The 22604-nt window shown below is 39.5% G+C and overlaps 1 protein-coding gene across 1 annotated transcript in view; it reads right to left on the reverse strand.

Annotated features, from left to right (window-relative positions):
- LOC139759721 (uncharacterized) overlaps window positions 1-22604 on the reverse strand; it is a 49202-nt gene that overhangs the window by 22506 nt on the left and 4092 nt on the right. The window contains exons 3-24 of the mRNA XM_071682116.1: window positions 18484-18649; window positions 18254-18385; window positions 14636-14814; window positions 14368-14499; window positions 11035-11132; window positions 10705-10798; window positions 10466-10610; window positions 10175-10348; window positions 8843-8955; window positions 8630-8740; window positions 7410-7544; window positions 6631-6819; window positions 6352-6499; window positions 6144-6241; window positions 5714-5960; window positions 5129-5311; window positions 4854-4985; window positions 4528-4712; window positions 1590-1767; window positions 1158-1315; window positions 711-824; window positions 203-419 (exon numbers count right to left, since the gene is read on the reverse strand). Coding sequence (XP_071538217.1) covers window positions 203-419; window positions 711-824; window positions 1158-1315; window positions 1590-1767; window positions 4528-4712; window positions 4854-4985; window positions 5129-5311; window positions 5714-5960; window positions 6144-6241; window positions 6352-6499; window positions 6631-6819; window positions 7410-7544; window positions 8630-8740; window positions 8843-8955; window positions 10175-10348; window positions 10466-10610; window positions 10705-10798; window positions 11035-11132; window positions 14368-14499; window positions 14636-14814; window positions 18254-18385; window positions 18484-18649 — 3328 coding nt within the window. The remainder of the gene's footprint in view (window positions 1-202; window positions 420-710; window positions 825-1157; window positions 1316-1589; window positions 1768-4527; window positions 4713-4853; window positions 4986-5128; window positions 5312-5713; window positions 5961-6143; window positions 6242-6351; window positions 6500-6630; window positions 6820-7409; window positions 7545-8629; window positions 8741-8842; window positions 8956-10174; window positions 10349-10465; window positions 10611-10704; window positions 10799-11034; window positions 11133-14367; window positions 14500-14635; window positions 14815-18253; window positions 18386-18483; window positions 18650-22604) is intronic.

Genomic DNA, 22604 nt, shown 5'->3' on the forward strand with positions numbered 1-22604 from the left:
ACACACTAAAGTGATACACACCTGCTGCACACATTACAGCACCAGATACATCTGTACACAGTGTAACACTTGATACATCTAACTAATCAATGACAAAGTGACGGAGTCTTTAGAAAGGAAGTTGTATCATTTGCATGAAAGGTCTTGTAATATATTAATCTGTACGAGAATGGTACACAAGTAGGTAGTATAACCAATTTACCAGTTATGATAGCAGATGAATTAATGATGATTACATCATCAAGGTGAACATCATCGATAGTAACTTGACCTCTAACAGCCAAGTTAGCCATGACTGGGTTGTAAAGGTAGACATCCTGAGATATGGTGTGTGTCTTGTTCTTAAAGACGATCAGAGACAACAACCGATCAAAGTCGATGCCATTCACAGTTTGTACTCCCACGTTTCCTTGTACTTTCTAGAAAGAGACTTTCCTTAGAAAATCATTAGCGATGGCGACCTCTTGCATACTGAATTCTACCACGCAATTCTCAAAATGTCGGTAATTTGAGCTAGGAATTGATTTTAGAAGAAATAACCCAATTACTACAAAATAGGAAGTCATTTTCCATTAAAAAGAAAATTCGATTTCTTTTCTGTGCTTCAAAAATGTTTGCGATATCGATTATTACGTCATCAATGAATGTAAACAAAGATCAAGAATAATGATACAAATACTGAAGAGAAGAAGATCTGTAAAGTATCTCACTACATCTGTTGTGAAGGTCACATCCCTAGCGAACACATGAGGCGAACTCCGCAGTACAAAGTCTTCTGGTTTTATGCCATCCAGTTTGAGTGCCACTGTAGTGTCTCCAACAATCTGCAGAATAATGAATAATTTATCCTTGAACGATCATTCATAAGGTTACCAACAACATTAGTAGCAACAAAACTACAGATGGAAGACGTCTTAATGCTGGGTATTAGGAAATATAAACATTTTAGATTTTCATCGATCCCATGTATTTTGTGTGCCACACATTGAAGTCTGAACATCCAACTTGTGTTTGGTAGACCTCATGACATAACATAACATAAATCGTTTTCTAGATTATAGAACCTAGATGGATATTCACAATAGATTGTCTGCAGTACGTTAAAATATGGATGTTGGGGAAAAACAAATTTGTATCTACAAAAATTTTAGCCTCACCTCAACATTGCCTTCAAATATAAACTTGGTGGATATGGACTTTGAATCCACGTGTATAGCATTATTGCGTATGTTAGAGATGCTGACACCATTGACATAATCATTTGTCACATAAAGTGCATCAGAGAATTTGACCGATCCAAATATCTTGTGTCCAGCTGAAAAATAAAAACTATGAAATGGAAAACGAGAAATGCATTTGACGGATAAGAAAGGCAAGTAAATTGGACAGCATATTTGACAATTGATCAGTGTTTGACGGTTTCATCGTTATGATAGCGTTATTCTGATAACGTTCATGTAATAGTCAACACTTACAAGTATTATGGTTGATGTAATTGTCAACACTTTTGTCAACACTTACAAATATTATGGTCAATGTAATTGCCAACACTTACAAATAATATGGTTAATGTAATTGCCAACACTTACAATTTACTTTCTTCACAAAATCATCTGCCATTATGTTCTGCAAGTCATCAATCTTGTACCCAGAGACTGTGTACACAACTGTCGAGTGCCCTGCAATACTCATACTGTGGAGGGATTTCTCGCCTACTATTTCCTGATTACCTTTTAATCTCAACAGATCCAAGTCTCCATCTATAACCTGCAACCAAATGACATTAGCTCTATACAAAGTTATCAAATATTGATCCCAAAACGTTTACAACATGCAGTTAAGTGCATAATGCATTAGATACATGTTATATAGATCTATATTATCACAGAGGTCAATACACTAACCTTCACTAAAATCACTTTGGTTTCGTCATACGTTACGCAACATAAATTAATGTTCATTAATATCATCAGGCACATGAAATATCTGCCATCTTAATAACGCATCTCTTGAAACCTATATAAGGATTGTAGTGCAATATTAAAGTGGCCATCTCATACTACAAGGTACTGTTTATGGAGGATGTCATCGATATAGATAAATCAAGCAGAAAATTATAGAAATTTACCTGTTCCTCAATCATGACAAATACGTGTCAGTTTTAAGAAGTCAAGAAATTAAACAAGCTAAATTCAGCTAGAGGGTTGACTGCAAGCAGTCACAATATTCTGGGGAAATATTGGATCTTGTAAAGAAGAAAAAAAAATTAGATGTTCATATGAATCCTCTTGTGAATTAGTTTACCGAGTGGTGTATGGATCTAGCCATTCTAAGAGCTTCGTGTGTAGAAATATGACTGTAGTATCCAAGGCTTCTCGAACTGACCTGTCCTTTTTCTCCAAACAGTTTCAGGAAAAAGTTATATTCATATTTTCTCCATAAATCTCTCGCAGGACAAGTTTCCTTCTATTCTACAGATTATGTAAATATACGACATTAACGTAAACGAATTAGAATAAGCTGTTAAGAAAGTGTTATAACGTGGTGCACTTGTGCGCGTCATAACATGTCTGATGGAGCACATCCAACAGTGAAGTGGTCATGTACAGGAATCAGTTATTGTGCCACATACGAGGCAGTCAGTCTCGTAATGTCACGTTTGATGCCAATCTTAAAGAAAATAGTCAAATTCTCATTTAAATCTCCATTCACTATTCAGTTTGTTAGCGACTACCACTTGTTCTGTTGATGTCTTTACTTCAGAGTTTTGCTCAGTTTTCCAAGCGTCCAGCTGCAGGTCAGTTGGACCCCTTAACTACTTGTCATTTGTGATGAGCAGCTCATCTTCCAGTTCTCTCAAGCAGATGGATCTAAGGATGTTTCTCCAACATGATTTTGATCCATCAGTTCAAGAATAATTTTTTCATGCTATTGATAACCAGAATGATGTGCTTCAAGTGAAAACAACCGAGGAAGAGTCCTTATTTCAGGTATTGAATACGAAGCAAATATTCATTACTTTGAAGTTTTGACAATAACCAAAATGATATGCTTCTCAGTCTTTCTAATATTGATTCGCGATGATCAGATTGGGAGAGTAACCCAACGTTCACTCAGTCTTCCTCGAACGATTTCATCAAAATCTAGCCTGGTTCCCAATCTTCAATTTACATTTCTATTAATCATTAATTGCACAATGTTAGAATTCGCCCAGGTATATCTGTAGGGTCTAGTATTAATTCTTTTGTCTTTTTGTTATTCAAAAGCAGGATGTGCTGCTTGAAACCTTGTTGTAAATCATGTAGGAAGTTGCAGCATCTCCCAGTAAAGACATCACACAGGCAGATAACATGCCTCCAGTCAAGGCATCTCGGATGAAAGTTATAAAAGAAAAGTAGAAATTACTCAAGGCTCAGCAAGCGTTTGTCGACCTGACTCAAAGGAAGAAGGAAAGCATCATGAAGGAAAGATAGAAGAAAAAGAATTCATCTTATCCGTTCGAAGGATGAATGAAATATTCAATCTTAGAGTGGCTGGTCTCCTCCACACACGACCTGTGGGAAGCAGCAACAGAGCGCGTGCCACGGGCCCACACCTTGGGGAAGGATCAGATACGGACACGTCAAGAGAACATTTGGTCAAGATAATACCAACAAGAATGCGGCAACATCGCGGTTGTGAGAAAGAAATGTGCGCGCGAGCATTATTCCCTGTACATGACATCTGCTCCCAAAAAATTATGGATGGCTTTTGTACAACATTTCCAGTTTAGTCTTTGCCGCTTCCCATTTACTAACTTTATATCATTCCAACATTTCCTCCATCTAGTAAACCACGAATCGATCCTAAAATGTAGTCACTTTTATAATTCTTTAGGCATAGCTGGTATTTTCAAAATATTATGAATAGTACTCAAAGAAGATCCTAGTATTAAATTTGGTTCAGATTAGATCATAAAGTAATCATTTCAGATGTTTCGCTGCGAATGATAAAGCTATCCAAGGTACCCAGCATCAGCTTGAGATAAACCAAGTCCATCTGGACTACATCCATAACGATCCCCTCACAGTCTAACTTCCTTATTGTTCATACATCCACAATGATCCCCTCACAGTCTGTTCTAACTTCATGTTTCAACATAGCTTTTATCTTCCTTATTGTTCACATCTCATTTCCGAATTATCATTTTGTATTATGTTAACTTCCTTTTCACATATTTCTGGTTTTAAATTTTCGTCCAGATATCTGATGTGACGCGCAAACATTCACATGTTATTTACAAGCATTTCATCATACCAGCACATTAATACAAACTTTAACGCAACGAGTTACAGTAGCTACAGATTACTGCATTTTCACCAACTCAAACGAGGTTTAGGTTCCCGACGAAGTAGGTTTGGCAATATCATTTGGGCGTACAGTCTATGCGAACCTTGCTACCAAGAAGGCTGCTAGGCATGAGAATGGGTTACTGAACATCAGGTGTAGTCAGCGGTAAACTGCTCTTTAATCTACCACACCACATACCTTGACACTGCCAAGACTCCTTTCAATGGCGATTGTATCGGCAGCAATGTTTCCAAAACTGGCGAGACGCCCAACTGTTTCTCTGCGATGTTTTAGATACACATGTTCCGGCACAGATACGCCATTGACCAGACCCAACACAGTCAGTCCGCGCTGTAGCGTCAAACCTTCAGCTGTGTGAACACCTAAATACCTCATTAGAATCTAATGTATTTTGATAAATCCTTGACATTTCAAAATTCAATACCTTCAAGAGTCCATCACATTATGTGCCTTTTTAAAGTAGTGTTCCATCAATATACTTCTGTAGCAGTAGAGACGCTCACCTGTTATTTCCTGAGTTTCCTTAGTATTGTGGAAGAGGGCTCTGTGTACCAGCGTCCCTGGGTCAAGAGGCACTGAGGGATGACTAGTCCGAACTGACGGCGCGATTAAATCACCATCCACAATTATGGCACCTGAGAACGGTTTTTTTTTTTTTTTTGACAAATGTAGAGTATTGTACCACTCGAAAAATATCGGAACTACAAAAAAATTAGTTATTCGGGAGAGGTTTTTGCTTTGCATATCATTTAGATAATGTTACTTGTTGTGTACTTACCACTTATGTACTGGTTTGTATGGTTCAAGACTAACGATTCATGAAAGACACTAAAATCTCTGCCATAGAGATTCTTCGTCTGAATCAGATTTGTAGTGAGTGATGCCACAGTAACGTTCGAGGTAATTCTTTGCTCCTTCACGGTAAGAAGAAGATTTTTCTCATCCACAAGAACAGAGTCAACTGAAATACGAAAAAGATTTCCTTTAGTTACACTTATATTTCTTAAGAGAAAGCTTCCAAAATACAGTTTCATGAATATCACTTTTTGGGTTAATTGGTCATTTTTCTCTGCACAGTAAAATTTTAAAAGTGTTAATACCAAAACTACAGTAACTTGGGTAATACAGGTACGTGATATGATACCTCCACTCAAATACAAATATTAGCTTTTTTTTAGCAATTTTAGTTTGGCGATCCAAGAATAGGAACCAAAGGTCACTTAGCAGTGATAGAGGAGGTCACAGCTGATAACTTGTTATTGATGTGGCTCATCTACCAGGCAATGAAAGTATCACACAGGATAAATGTAATAACCGATATATCAAAGTTCTGTAACCATCTAGGAAATCTATTTCACCTCACCTGACCCAGATGTCTTCAGTTCATTTGTTCTGACAAGACCAAATGTCTTTGTGCCAGTGATCTGGTGATCACCAGTCAGGGTTACCAAATCTCTGGTAGGAGTCTGGGGGAAGTTGGGACCGCTAAGGAAGACAATATTCGCTCGACCGCCATCACTCACATCAACATCAGCAAAACTTTGGTTTACAAGTTCGACTTTATCATCCAACCTCAAAACATTCTCAAAGGAGGCACTTATGCCATTCACCTGCAACCAACACAAATTTGTTGATTTTGTAGGATATTAACGAATTTATCACTATGGATTAAATGAAAAAGTATAAATCAGAATATATACACCTTCATAACCATAAACCGCACACACAAACTTGAAAAAAATTCTGAAGATATTCCCCAAAATGTCATGTTATCGTGAGTGTGGATCACGTACCCTTTCAACAAAGAACTCGTCCACCTGACATCCGCCGCCAATGATCATGTTGGCACTACGCTGGCAATGAAATTTCATGTTGGAGAAATGAAGACCATCTGGAGGGAAGAAGTTTAGTTTACATCTCATACACAATTCTGTGAAATTCAGTAATTACTTAGGCAAGGTTATCAAACAAATATAATGAGTGGTATATATATATACTTACCCAAGTCAGAATCGGAGACCTTTTTGGAATGTTCAACAATGGTTTGAGCTTCAGTAACTCTTTGGAAAGCTTTACTTACATCCTTGACACTAGATTCATAATCATTAAAACTGAAGTCAACTTTGTAGTCTTGGTCCCTCACATAGATCTGCAAATCATTTCCATCATTCTACATTTACATTATGAAAGTTTACCACTAAGTTTATCCTTCTTACTTCAGACATCCACGACAAAAATTGATTATATCTCACTTTTACCTTGACTATAGAATCATCTTACCTGTCTTACTTCAGAGATGTAGGGTCCTGCTGGTAATAGTAGGTTACCAGTGATAGTCATAGGCAGTGAAGAGATATAGTCTTCATCTGTCTTGGGAGAATTTCTTACATTAGCGACTAACCTGCTCATGCCATCATCTGTAATGCCTTTAAAAGACTTGCACCAAGCCAAGGTTTCGTTGTGATACATCTGTAATCCAAATAAAAATATTTTGTGACAGAAATATAAAGGATGATTATTTCTTTGTAGTCTAATATTGATTGTTAACACTGCCTTTAGTGAAGTATTTAATGGGACTGAAAACAGTACAATTATGCCTAGTTTGTTATACATTTAATAACACTGTCAAAGATGCAAAAGTGTCGCCCTTACAGTTGGCTATAAAACCGCTTAAGGTAACGCCAAGAATGTTTTCTCCGCTCAAAAAACAGTCTGCAGTCCTAAGTTTCAAAAAATGATTACCTTGTCAGCTAGTGTTATACCTCATGTCTAACGCTAGCTCTGCTTTCTAACATGTATATGAACAACACCAAAGGGTTGGTCAATGCTATTTACCTACGAGGTTGGCAAATACCATTTCCAGGATAAGCACAAGTCCCCGTGCACACCATTCAATATCTCGACAAAATGCAATGTAACAACTTCAAACCACATCATTGCAGCGACTTGTGAAACTATATTACAATAATCTGGCCACAACTCTGGCGTTTATACCAAATTTTAGACGAGATAGTGAAATGCAACATCAGAAAAGTGCCACCCAATCACATTGTACTCACGGCAAGGGGGTTCATGTATTCAAACTTGAGGTAGAACACTAGGGGGCGAGTGGCATCCTCAGTTGGGTTCACTACAGCAAGAACCACCTCGTTCAATGTGTTGGACAGCCTACTGATCCATGCTCTTTCCACACCCTACAGAGAGATTGTAAATGCTACTACGGATATTGTAACCTCAAACGTAACTCGACACGTCTTTTACTATTCTTCTCCATACCCACTACATACATTATCAAGACTAAGACAAATACTAATGTAATGTAGTGTTACAGCTTTGCTTGAAGTCTGTTGTAACCGCTGTAACTCCTTTTTACTATGGAATCAAAGGTCCCCTTACAGTTCCCGCTTTTTTTGCTGTAATATCCCGAGTTACAATTTTGATGATCTGAGATTTGATTTTATAAGTTACTTCTTAATTATACTTTACCACAGTTTCCCGCGTCAGAGAGGTAGTGCCAGGGAACAGACGAAGAATAGCCCACCCACTCATACACATAAATGCTGATATACACATGCATGTATACAAATGTACATATTCATACTTGCTTGCCTTCATTCATTCCCGGCGTACCACCCCGCCCCACGGGAAAAAAAAAAAAGAGCCACATTCGTTCACACTGTTTCCAGCTGTCATGTGTAATGCACCGAAACCACAGTTCCCTATCCACATACAGGCCCCACACACCTTTTCTTGGTCTACTCCAGAAGTTTCATGCCCTAGTTCAGTCCATTGACATGTCGACCCCTGTATACCATATCGTTCCAATTCACCATCCCTTGCACGCCTCTCACCCTCCTGTATGTTCAGGCCCCGATCGCTCAAAATCCTTTTTACTCCATCTTTTCATCTCCAATTTGGGGTCCCGCTTTTTGTTCCCTCCACCTTTGACGCATATCCTTTTAACTTTTCCTCGCTCATTCTCTCCACATGTCCAAACCATTTCAACACTTCTGCTCTCAACCAAATTCTTTATTACCACAAATCTCTTACCCTTTCATAACTTGATCAAACCACCTCACCAAATTGTCCTCAAACATTTCATTTCCTGTCTTACTGAAAAGTTGAAGTTCTCATACCAAAGTTCGTTAATGTTATACAGATTTTTCCATGTATATCAGCATTGCAGGATAGACATTCTAGTTTGATGTCTATTCATTTTCTAGCTAGGATATCAAAACCTCCCATAATCTATGTACAAGTCGTACACATTTATACTCACGGCGCCGGAAACCTTAAAGGGAGCAAGGATGAATCTCCAGCCATTATAGTGGTAGAAGAAAATCCCACTCTGACTGTTGACAACTGCTAAAACAAACTCGCCACCTGGGCCCTGAAATTATCATAGTGCGTTTAGAAGAAGGAATCAGATATTCTCAGTATTAGAGGCACAATGAAAAACTATCCAGCAGATTAATAGAACCCGAAAACGAACCTGGTACACAAGCCATTCCCGGGCACCAAAGGTTGGGATACATTGGAATGGGACAAACTTGCCATTATCATATTTGTAGATGACAGAGTCTACCTCGAAGTTCTTGTTTCCATCTATTGAGAGGAAAATACAGTAGTTTCAGAGTGATGAAGTACATGATCGGTTACAATATATAGAATAAAGTGAAAAAAATTCCTATTCAAGTTGTCTTGTTGCTTCTCAGATTAGAAATGTCACGTCTCTAAACATATGCAAACTTACACGATTAGATTTCACACATTTTCAGAAATGTATAATAATTTCTGCAGTTGTAAAATTGATAGGCGTGACGAGGCCACATGAGGAAAAAACTCCCAGTAAGTTTTGAAGGGAAACTACATCATTTATCAGTAATCCTAGCCTGTACTATTGCCCCTGGACTACGAAATGTGCCTTTCTTTTCACACAATCTAATAATTTTTCTGCACATGATTTCCAATATATGTTTTCACATTACAATCCCTGGTGCTGGCCATCACCTGCTTCTATATGGATCATCGGTACTATTTCCATAACCGCTTTAATACGTTAAAGAACAGCAGAAATGTTCCTCACCTGCTAATATCAGTAGACATTATCTACTACCCACCAGCCTATCACTAATGATATATTCTTAAATGACAAAATTTATCACTTAATCTTGTTAGCCATCAGAAGTACACGCTAGCCTAATTATTCTTACAAGACACCTTGCACGCTAGCCAAAGTGTTCCCATACTAATCTATTTATCATCTGTCATTCTTGAACAATCAGATATTTTCTCGACATTTAATCAAAATTATCTGCCACAACATAAATGGACATCGGTATAAATCGTTTATAAAAAACATTTGCAATATTCTAAATATTTCTATTATGCATAAACTGATTATAAAGTGCATCAGATTATTCTCCTTTTTCAATAGCAGGATTTCATATGAATTTAAGGATTCCTAGTCTTTAAAACATGAAAGTCATCTCCCAGTACAAGGCATTTAGGAAGAGTTATAACCTTTGTTGTAACACCACAATTCCCTCGTTAATTTTTCCTTGCCATGAAACATCTTCCTTTGTACGTTTTCTTAGATGCTTTGCTTGCAGCTACCTGGCAAAACCTTGTCATTCTAAGTTTCATTTGGTTCTCGAATGAGAGTGTTTTTGCTACATAAGCCTAACTTCTATTATATATCCCACGTATATCCTTAACTGGACATTTCTGGATAATCCAATGTTTTTTTACCTGTATCAAACAATGAAAATTTCCCAGACTAACAGCCATATTGCAAGCTATACTTTTACCATAGCCATATTACCTTTGTCATAACTATATTCATTAGCTACAGCCAAGAAGTATTCAGCATCAGGTCCGCTGATAAAGCTGAAGGCTATCCAGTCTCTGGCACCGCTGGTGCGAATACGCTGGAAGGGTTTGAGTGCTGCTCTGTCCACATCATAAACGAAGATATCACTATCGATGTCCACATTGCCTGGTGAAGGATCCAGCAACGATAACAGCTTTAGCACATACAATTTTAAAGCATCATTGAATGTATTACATAAAGTTTGTGTGCCATTCAATACAGTTCTGCTACCTTCCATATTACCTAAATCATCAGCGTGATTAGCCACAGCAACAAACTGTCGTGAAACAATTTTAAAGGCTTCAACTCCCCTTCCATTCCTGCTGCCAAATGTAGCGCTGTCCACCTTATCGTAGGTGGAATAAACCTTACCATCCAGAGTCATTGTCTATCAATAAGGAAAAAAACCATTAAATGTAGCTCAGTTTCAGGAAGGAAATTAACATTCTAAGTTCATAGTTTCAGAAACTCTGACAAATTACCTGTAGTTTGAATACCACACTGGATATCTCTCCAGTCTGTCTAACAATGTCATACGAGTTTGCAAATGCCAAATAAGTTTGACCCCCAAGTGTCCTGCAAAAAAGTGAGAATTAAACCATTTCAAAACATTTCTATAGTGGCATGGAACAAACCAACATTTCTTCCTTTCATATTGTCACAGTTGTAGTTCTTTTGTTATTACTGAAATATCCTGCGAAGAAAAAAAACTATTAAAAAAGTCATCCGGACTTGGAACATTTAATGCCACATTTTTAACGTTTTCAATACTGACGAAAGATTTTCAGGGTAGTAACATAACACACACTCACCATACTGCAACATCTTGTGCACCGTGGGTCCTGAGGGCTCTATGGAAGGAGACAGAGAGACCTTTATCCAGCGTCATCCGGTACACTCCACTACCAATCTGGTCAAGCCACAAATTAATCTCACTAGTTACACATTTTTACACATTACAAAACGTAAGTCATTCTTTACTTATAAATATTTAGCAAATTATGCCTGTACATGTGACAAATAGATTTCCCTGAGACTTCAACCGACCTAAACTAACAATTATAACGTTTTAAGATGTATTGAATAACTACCAGCATGGTAAATGGGGCCTGAAGAATTCATCAATTTGGGGCAAACTCGCACGAACTACTACAAGACAATCTCATGTAGTACAGCTTATACCAACACTGACAACTGGTACAAGGAAGGTCCCTAGTCAGTGCCTTGTGGCAAAATGATCACATGAATCTGCCATGCTGAAACTTACTCATTAAGGCTAATCAAATCCCTTTTTAACTAACTTGCTTTAGTTATAAGACTTTCATGGCACGAGTTACGTTCAGTTTGCAAGTTGAAATATCTTTAACCGTGAACGAGGAAAGAGATCCAGATATGGTTGGGAATATTTCTTATAGAAATGGGTTGATGTGCAAGGAAAATGGCACACCCTAGGGACCTGGAAATAATATCTGGTAAAATCTTAATCTAGAATGGCGATTTCCATCATAAGCTTGAATGGTAGTGACATTCAACCTAACCATGCAGTGTTAGTGACATTCAACCTAACCTAACCATGCAGTGTTAGTGACATTCAACCTAACCTAACTATGCAGTGTTAGTGACATTCAACCTAACCTAACCATGCAGTGTTCTTCGAGCTATGAGAAGTAAACAAGTGGCTTCTCACCTCAGGTTGATCACAGACAGTTTCATTTCACTAACTTTTTTTTCCTTCTACCATGACACTTTACATTAGCCTTGATTTATGAACGGGAGATGACGTCCATGACTGCTTTCGACAAAGCAACGTTTCTTTTAGACAAAGCTGCAAAACTTGAACATTTTCCTAACTAGAGGAATTTAAGATAGAAGTATGACTTGGTTTAACATTATAGGAGAGTCACCTGTAACTGATACATTCCACAGATACGCAAGTGACGTGTATTATCAAGAAATTACAACTTATTTGAGAACATGCCTCAGCCCCTGTTGTAATGATTCACTGTTATGTTTCACATTGTAACCAAGTCTCTACCAAACCAAGCGATTCAAGTAGATATCATGAACAAGATTCTACAGTTCCTGCTCAGATGCAAAATTATCAAATTTGCGTAACTCCTGGTGAAGAAGTTAATATATATTCTTCGCATGAGAACACCTGTACATGATTACAAGAAATCATAAGTTCTTGCAAGTTTCTCTAAAAGTCTAAAACACGACATATTAGCTTTGCATTGTAATCGATAAGAAATATTTTGACGGAATCAAATTATGATACAACAATTTTAGATTCGTAAATATATATGGTTAGATTACCTAGGGATTAGATTAATGATCATTCGAAAGATACACAGGACCAAGACTTGGACAAATGAATTTCATTAAGCGGATGAAAAATCAGTACAATATAAACCATTACACTACCAATGCATCAAAATTGCTCTAGTCCAAGAACAAGAACTTAACGATACGCGCATGAATACTTACTTTACTGAAACACAAGGATATCTTAATTTACTCGAGTACAAGGATATCTATTTTAAAGCATACTTTACGATGTCCATCTAGATGGAGGTTCTGGCCAAGTAGGCAGAGTCTCAAATTGTTCTAATACATCCTCTAAATGCTTACCAGTCCTCCAGTCACGAGCATTGAAGATAATGTAGCATCTCTATTTAAACCCATACCAATTCTAACGTAGGATACGATCCCAAAAAATCCCTCTGCGTTATTCGAAATATCCATCTTCTCATTGAACCTACCACTCTTTTGAGACATTTTCAGCCAATAAGTTCAACTTCACTGTAGCATCATAAGATACTTTCATTGATGTATTATTTTTCCACGCAATACATCTTCAAATTCTTCCTTTCAATTCTTCAATTTCCAAATACAGTATATTATTAACGTCTTCTTTTCTGCTCTTATCTTTAAACCTTTCATGGTCCTACACACAACTTCAGCCATATATTCCTTCATGCAGTTATCTGTTCTTTGTTTAAATTTTCCCTTTCTCCTTAGTTTTCAATGCATCCTCAGGCCTTGAGCTAAACAGGAGTGTCCAAATTCAGCTTTTCCACTACCGTCCTGACAACTTTGCTCTTGTATCTACATCTAATCGTTTACAATGCAGACTAACATTACACTCATCTCCCATCCCTTGCCAGTAAGAGACATTTGTACTCAATCCCAACCCTACATTCATTGTTTAAGCGGCCCACTTCAACATCCGGATCTTCCTTACTTTCAACAGTCATCTGTGAACAACTTTCATATTTCCTCCACACTAACGCACAGGCGTCACCCTAACTCTCTCAATTTTATATACAAAATTACTTTTACCGTCGAGCCATTACTAAACTTTCACATTACACCGCCACTTAACATAGCATTACCATAAAATCTTTAACAGCACCCAAGAGTCTCGCACGCACATAATGGATTACAAGAATTTAGAGCATTTTCCAGAGTTTTGTGATAATGTACTTCTAATCCAAGTACAAACTGTGGTCTACACAACCTTTTAGCTCTTTGAACAGACATTGTTTTCTTGTCAGGAAGTTAATCGCCCTCCTACCATAGACCTTCCCAGTTATGCCTAGAAAATAACCAGTTCATACAGTCATTTACTTCCCCGACCCTTTGTACAATTGGAGAATTGTTGCCCTTTTTCCGGTTATCTGGCACATTGCCTCTTTTGTTTACGCTTCTATACACACTCCCCGATACAAGTCACGGCAGTTTTACCTCCACTTCAGCTTCCTCAGAACTTAATCCCTAGCTTTTGTATTTTAAGCGCATTATGGCTTTCTTTTGTAACGTCTTCCTCTCCAATACATCTGTTCCTCTCTTTCTTTACCTCTAATCATATAACAAACTTCATTTCCTATTACTGAACTTTGAAATACTATATCAAAAAATCATTCTATCCCACTACCATTCATCCAGATTAATCCGCTGTCCTCTGTGATTATGCTTCAAAAATAATGGCAGAGGTCTATCTACAACGATCATAAACATCTCTCAGAGGTCGTGATGCGAGAGAGTTGTGGGTTACAGTATACATTACACAGACAAACATTAGATAGATTTCATCGCATGAAACCCCTTTCCATGAGCTCTCATGGCCATGGGATCCTATTTACCCTGGTCTTATCTGTAGCTCTCTCCCCCTGCGACTCTACGCACACAAACTCCACAAACTTGTCCATGAGCAAGACTGGCACACATTTTGTGGCGCCGCGTGTGTCTACCGATGTTGTCTGCAGATGATCATCCTGAGGAAATACGAAGGTTCCTTCATACATTTACAGTCTAGTAACATCAAGACTAAGTAATTGAACAACTGACACCAAATGTCTTGCACTTGTAAAACTCATGTTTGGTACGATTCACATTTACAAACTATCTTACCAATTGAAGAGCGTAGACATGCAAGCGTCCGGGGTTACTTTGAGTGTAGCTTTCTGTAACAAGCCAGATGATGTAGTCCTTGTGTTCAAATATTACCATGGAAATGGCATGATGCGGTACTGCAAAGGCCTTAAAGATGGGGTTCACATTATCATCTGGATAAAGTAATGTGTAGTAACCTGTAGAGAGAATTCTCCATCAAAAACAGTGTTGTTACTTCGCTGTCTAAGATTGTCATACTTTATACATAAACATCTCTCATTTCTACCATTCCCAAGGTACAATGTTAGATCACACCTCCTCACAGGACTTAATCGAACTACACAAATATGCGAAACCAGATTATTTGTATGGAAAACCAGTGTTGCTAATGGAGCGCTAACACTTCTTGGTTCTTACAAGACTACAACCCTTAAGAAAAATAATTACATTTTTTCTCGTATATGGAAGAAAAACTACATCAGAAATGGATTACATTAAAGTGTTGGCCATTTAAGGGATGAATAAAACACTCAAGGAATTTAGCTCAGAGAAATTGCCTTCGAGTGTCCTCTTAAGACTTCATATATGAATCTGGTTTTGCTGTATTCTGGCCCATAGACTTCAGGAAAACTCACTTTTATCATTTCATGTTAATCTGTTCCGGATGACATGTTAATGATTACATCGAAGATAACCCATGTTACGAATTCAGTTTCATTGACGAGAGAAGGAAAGTTCAACAAACAGACATAGAAGCACAGGACATGCTTCCAGCAATATATTTCAAATATAATAAAACGTCAGATCCGGATAAAACGTCAGATCCGGATAAAACGTCAGATCCGGATAAAACGTCAGATCCGGATAAGCGTTATCATGGAACAATGACTGGCAAAAATATATGATTAGTCGAGGCCTCGCTGCCCTTTTCAAGATTTCAATTGCTACAGAAAAAGTTCCAGATGAACGAAAGTTTGTTAGCTTTTTTTTTTATTATACTTTGTCGCCGTTTCCCGCGTTAGCAGGTAGCGCAAGGAAACAGACGAAAGAATGGCCCAACCCACCCACATACACATGTATATACATACACGTACATATACATATCTATACATCTCAAAGTATACATATATATACACACAGACATATACATATATACACATGTACATAATTCATACCGTCTGCCCTTATTCATTCTCGTCGCCACCCCGCCACATATGAAATGACAACCTCCTCCCCCGGCATGTGCGCGAGGTAGCACTGGGAAAAGACAACAAAGGCCACAATCGTTCACACTTAGTCCCTAACTGTCATGTATAATGCACCGAAACCTCAGCTCCCTTTCCACATCCAGGCCCCACAAAACTTTCCATGGTTTACCCCAGACACTTCACATGCCCTGGTTCAATCCATTGACAGCACGTCAACCCCGGTATACCACATCGTTCCAATTCACTATTTCTTGCACGCCTTTCACCCTCCTGCATGTTCAGGCCCCGATCACACAATCTTTTTCACTCCATCTTTCCACCTCCAATTTGGTCTCCAACTTCTCCTCGTTCCCTCCACCTCCGACACATATATCCTCTTGGTCAATCTTTCCTCACTCATTCTCTCTATGTGATCAAACCATTTCAAAACACCATCTTCTGCTCTCTCAACCACACTTTACCACACATCTCTCTTACCCTTTCATTACTTATTCGATCAAACCATCTCACCATATATTGTCCTCAAAAATCTCATTTCCAGCACATCCACCCTCATCCGCACAACTCTATCTGTATCCCACGCCTTGCAATCATATAACATTGTTGGAACCGCTATTCCTTCAAACATACCCATTTTTGCTTTCCAAGATAACGTTCTCTACTTCCACACATTTTTCAACGCTCCCAGAACTTTCGCCCCCCTCACCCACCCTATGATTTAATTTCGCTTCCATAGTTCCATCCGCTGCCAAATGCACTCCCAGATATCTAAAACATTACTTCCTCCAGTTTTTCTCCATTCAAACTTACCTCCCAGTTGACTTGTCCTTCACCCCTACTGTACTTGATAAACTTGCTCTTATTCACATTTACTCTCAACTTTCTTTTCACACACTTTACCAAACTCAGTCACCAGCTTCTGCAGTTTCTCGCACGAATCAGCCACCAGCGCTGTATCATCAGCGAACAACAACTGACTCACTTTCCAAGCTCTCTCATCCACAACAGACTGCATACTTGCCCCTTTGCAAGACTCTTGCATTTACCTCCCTAACAACCCCATCCATAAACAAATCAAACAACCATGGAGACATCACACACCCCTGCCGCAAACCAACATTCACCGAGAACCAATCACTTTCCTCTCTTTCTACACGTACACATGCCTTACATCCTGGATAAAAACTTTTCATTACTTGTAACAACTTACCTCCCACACCATATATTCTTAATACCTTCTACAGAGCATCTGCCTTCTCCAGATCCATAAATGTCAATGCAAGACAAAAAAAAGTAACGAGTTCGTAAATTATCGTCCTATTAGGTTAACGTCCACATCTGGAAAACTTATGGAAACCATCATTCGAGAAAACTGCAGCAAATCATTTAGATTACAGACATTTAACTATTAGCAGCATGGTTTGTACGAATTCACTCCCTCGTGACAAATCTGCTCGATTTACGATATAAACAATATGTACGAGGAAAGTAAAGCTCTTGATGCTTTCCATCAAAACTTTCAAGAAAGCTCAAGATTCACCATAAAAGATGACCAGCAAAAATCAAGTCATACGACATTGATGGTGTTGTACTGAAGTGGATAGGAATGGTCAAGTAGCTGTAAGTGGTGCTCAGGCCTCAGAATGGTCTGAGGTTAATAAGTGGAGTGCCTCAAGGATCATTCTCTCAGTTCATAATGGGCTGCATTACAAGATATCAAAATTCGCTGATACAAGGCTGGCTTATAATCTAAGAATGCACTCGAACGTCAAGAGTTTCACTCTGAAATTAAGTCTGGTGTTATAATGGTGATCTATAAGTAAGCAAAGTACAGAAGCAATGGGAAGAGCAAACAAAATTCTTCGTTTCATAGGTACGGCCATCGAATTTAAGTCCTTTTTACAATTCATTGGTTTGTCCACATCTTTAACAGTGTACAGTCTTGGTTACCATAACTTTAGAAGAGTACAATGTACAGCTAACAAGATGTTTCCTGGACTGATTGACCAATTGAAACGAGATGGGATCACATTACCAATATATTTACCCCAGGAAAAAGAAAGTTTAAGATGTAATCTAATACAGGTATTCGAGATCAGAGGCTTTGATCATCTTCATCTACCAAGTTAGTCAAGTCTCGTGATTTTGATAATCATTTGCGTCTCCACAGTCAAAATCATTTGCAGGTTAATCTCTGGGAATCATCTCTATCTTCTAACATTTACCACATTAAAGTTTCTTCCGTTATCACAAACGGATTCTAAATTACCCGATGGTTTTTTTGCCGTTTGAATTCCTTTGTTATGGATCTCTGCACATGGAAGAGAGTTAGCTGAACTAGCCTGGCTCTGATGAGTATGCCAGGCATCAAAACACTGGATAATGTCAACAAAAAATTTATTCTAACTACAATTGTGACCAGCCTAACCTGTGTCATCCCTGGTGAGGGTGGCGTCCTGGGCATGAGCACGGCGTTGTCTGTGACGCACCTGCAGGAGGGAGTTCATCTCCCTGTACAACCGCTCTTGACTCTCACGCTGGAAGCTTGCCATTCGCTCACCTGGAAAACGTGTTAGCAATCAGCTGCAGTAAGGTTAACAACTAGAGTGTCGTATGCAGATCATGGAAAATGAAATACTGGCTTTATGTGTTGCTTACCTATGTTATTCCTGCCGAGGCCAGCTAGTGAACCAAGACCTGTTCTGAGACCAGACCAGATTCGCTGGAGGACCCCAGTGTCTTGAACTTCATCATACACGTCGCTCAAGTTGTCCTTCAAGGTGTGGGTGCCTGGTACCCTCTCTCTGGCTGGGCCTCCCTCCACCTGCCATCACACTCCGTCATAGAACCAACATTTTCATGGCAAACGTTGTCAATAGTTATATCAATGATGTCTCCTATTAACCAAACAATTCGACACATGGTTAGACGAAACAGATTTAAACCAAATAATGTAAAAGTATATTTGAACAGTTAAGAGGGTGTTATGGAGCATAATATAAGGGACGATCCTATCCTATTGATTGATTCTCTTAATGTTCATAAAATCCAAAGTTATTTCATCCAGAAACTACATTTACAAATATCAAGGTCAAAAGTAATACTCGAGATATTCATTACCAGCCGTAGTTTGCAAGAAAGAATGTACAACAGATGTATGGTCAAAACATCAAATAAATATTGTATGGCCCACGGCTCAGTGTTGTGCTCAACCAGTTACATTACGACTTTCCCCGACTAACTTTCAGTTAAATACTATATGTGCTCGTCACGAAGCACATCTAGGTAAGGTGATGCAAGCACACTGAACTTCGTTCTTTAAGAATGGATATGCAAAGAGAAGTTGATAAGAGCGAGGGAGCGCGATTCAGAGCGATACTACCTCTTCTCTGTTTACCAAACCATTCTCCCTAATCCTCTCACTTTGCACACCACCTCGACCAAAACACCCTATATCTGCCACTATCAAACACATTCGACAAACCTTCAAAATACCCACTATCTTCTCACATCACCACTACTTGTTACCACCTCCCCATTAGCCCCCTTCACTGAAGTTCCCATTTGTTCCCTTGTCTTACGCACTCTATTCACCTCCTTCCAAACATCTTTTTATTCTCCCTAGAATCTAATGATACTCTCACCCCAACTCTCATTTGCCCTCTTTCAGCCTCTTGCACCTTTCTCTTGACCTCGTGCCTCATTCTTTTATACATCTCCCAGTCATTTGCATTATTTCCCTGCAAAAATCTCCAAATACCTTTCTCTTCTCTTTCACAATAACTTACTTCTTCATCCCACCACTCACTGCCCTTTCTAATCTGCCCACCTCCCACGCTTCTCATGCCACAAGCATCTTTTGTGCAAGCCATCATTGCTTCCCTAAATACATCCCATTCCTCCCCCACTCCCCTTGCGTCCTTTGTTCTCACCTTTTTCCATGCTGTACTCAGTCTCTCCTGGTACTTCCTCACACAAGTCTCCTTCCCAAGCTCAATTACTCTCACCACTCAACATTTTTCTTTTCTGAAAACCTCTACAAATCTTCACCTTCGCCTCCACAAGATAATGATCAGACATCCCTCCAGTTGCAGCTCTCAGCACATTAACATCCAAAAGTCTCTCTTTCGCGCGCCTATCAATTAACACGTAATCCAATAACGCTCTCTGGCCATCTCTCCTACTTACACATGTATACTTATGTATCTCTTTTTAAACCTGGCATTCCCAATCACCAGTCCTTTTTCAGCACATAAATCTACAAGCTCTTCCTTTCCATTTACAACACTGAGCACCCCATGTACACCAATTATTCCCTCAACTGCCACACTACTCACCTTTGCATTCAAGTCACCCATCACTATAACCCGGTCTCTTGCATCAAAACTACTAACACACTCACTCAGCTGCTCCCAAAACATTTGCCTCATGATCTTTCTTCTCATGCCCAGGTGCATATGCACCAATAATCACCCATCTCTCTTCATCAACTTTGTTTTACCCATATTAATCTAGAGTTTACTTTCTTACACTATCACTTACTCCCACCACTCCTGTTTCATGAGTAGTGCTACTCCTTCCCTTGCTCTTGTCCTCTCACTAACCCCTGACTTTACTCCCAAGACATCCCCAAACCATTCTTCCCCTTTACCCTCGAGCTTCGTTTCAGAGCCAAAACATCCATGCTCCTTTCCTCAAACATAAAACCTATCTCTCCATTTTTCTGATCTTGGTTACATCCACACACATTTAGACACCCCAATCGAGCCTTCGAGGAAGATGAACACTCCCCGCGTGACTCCTTCTTCTGTTTCCCCTTTTAGAAAGTTAAAATACAAGGAGAGGAGGGTTTCCAGTCCCCCGCTCTCGTCCCCTTTAGTCGCCTACGACACGTGAGGAATACATGGAAGTATTCTTTCTTCCCCATCCCCAGGGATTTATTTCATTTATTTATTTTGCTTTGTCGCTGTCTCCCGCGTTAGAGAGGTAGCGCAAGGAAACAGACGAAAGAATGGCTGGTATGACAATGGCAGCCATCATTGCCCGGGCTACAGGGCTCAATGTTAACCACACTGACCGAGCGGAAACGGTGATCAGACGGGGAGGCAACTGTAGTTACCCGTCCAAGATGTGGTCGACCACAAGTGGCAACTCCCGAGGATGATCAGGGAGTCGTCCAAGCGGTGATGGAGACGCCACTCACATCTACTGTTGACATAACTCAGGTGCCGGGTCTACCCAGCGAGACGTCATCTTACAGAGTGCAGTATAAGGTGTTGTAACTCAGCTAACAAGGAAACATTGAAGCAGGTAAACAAGGAAGAAAGACTGGAATTAGCTAGACACTACACCCGATGATGTGCATAATGCAAATTTGTGGAACTGTAATCTGAACAAACGAAATATCGTGACAACTGCTGCAAAGACTGGCGTGTGTTGGCGACCTCTGAACTCCAGGTATGCTGAACAGAACATACAGGATTTGATAAGTGGACGAGGCTGAAGTGCGAGCTTCCATGGTTGGATATGATCTCGGGGACGAGGATACTTGACACGAATAAACGGTGTCCTTAATTTAGAGAAATATATACGAAACAATCCAAGACGAACGAAATCCAGCAGCTATATGAATCATGCCACTGCTGAATGGGAAAACTTAAAAGGTTTTTCAAACTAGTCAACAATTCCAGATATGATTAGTGTAATAACCGTGGCATACGGGGAACATTACTGCCTTGCTTCGTCTGTAACATTAACTGGATGTTCAGAAGAGATTTATACTGTTGGTTTGGTTGGGACTGTGGTGCAGTTCATGGTAATCTGTAGGTTTGGTTGGGACTGTGGTGCAGTTCATGGTAATCTGTAGGTTTGGTTGGGACTGTGGTGCAGTTCATGGTAATCTGTAGGTTTGGTTGGGACTGTGGTGCAGTTCATGGTAATCTGTAGGTTTGGTTGGGACTGTGGTGCAGTTAATGGTAATCTGTAGGTTTGGTTGGGACTGTGGTGCAGTTCATGGTAATCTGTAGGTTTGGTTGGGACTGTGGTGCAGTTCATGGTAATCTGTAGGTTTGGTTGGGACTGTGGTGCAGTTCATGGTAATCTGTTGGTTTGGTTGGGACTGTGGTGCAGTTCATGGTAATCTGTTGGTTTGGTTGGGACTGTGGTGCAGTTCATGGTAATCTGTAGGTTTGGTTGGGACTGTGGTGCAGTTCATGGTAATCTGTAGGTTTGGTTGGGACTGTGGTGCAGTTCATGGTAATCTGTAGGTTTGGTTGGGACTGTGGTGCAGTTCATGGTAATCTGTAGGTTTGGTTGGGACTGTGGTGCAGTTCATGGTAATCTGTTGGTTTGGTTGGGACTGTGGTGCAGTTCATGGTAATCTGTAGGTTTGGTTGGGACTGTGGTGCAGTTCATGGTAATCTGTAGGTTTGGTTGGGACTGTGGTGCAGTTCATGGTAATCTGTAGGTTTGGTTGGGACTGTGGTGCAGTTCATGGTAATCTGTAGGTTTGGTTGGGACTGTGGTGCAGTTCATGGTAATCTGTTGGTTTGGTTGGGACTGTGGTGCAGTTCATGGTAATCTGTTGGTTTGGTTGGGACTGTGGTGCAGTTCATGGTAATCTGTTGGTTTGGTTGGGACTGTGGTGCAGTTCATGGTAATCTGTTGGTTTGGTTGGGACTGTGGTGCAGTTCATGGTAATCTGTAGGTTTGGTTGGGACTGTGGTGCAGTTCATGGTAATCTGTTGGTTTGGTTGGGACTGTGGTGCAGTTCATGGTAA

This window comes from Panulirus ornatus, chromosome 34, assembly GCF_036320965.1.
Source record: "Panulirus ornatus isolate Po-2019 chromosome 34, ASM3632096v1, whole genome shotgun sequence".
NCBI lineage: Eukaryota > Metazoa > Arthropoda > Malacostraca > Decapoda > Palinuridae > Panulirus > Panulirus ornatus.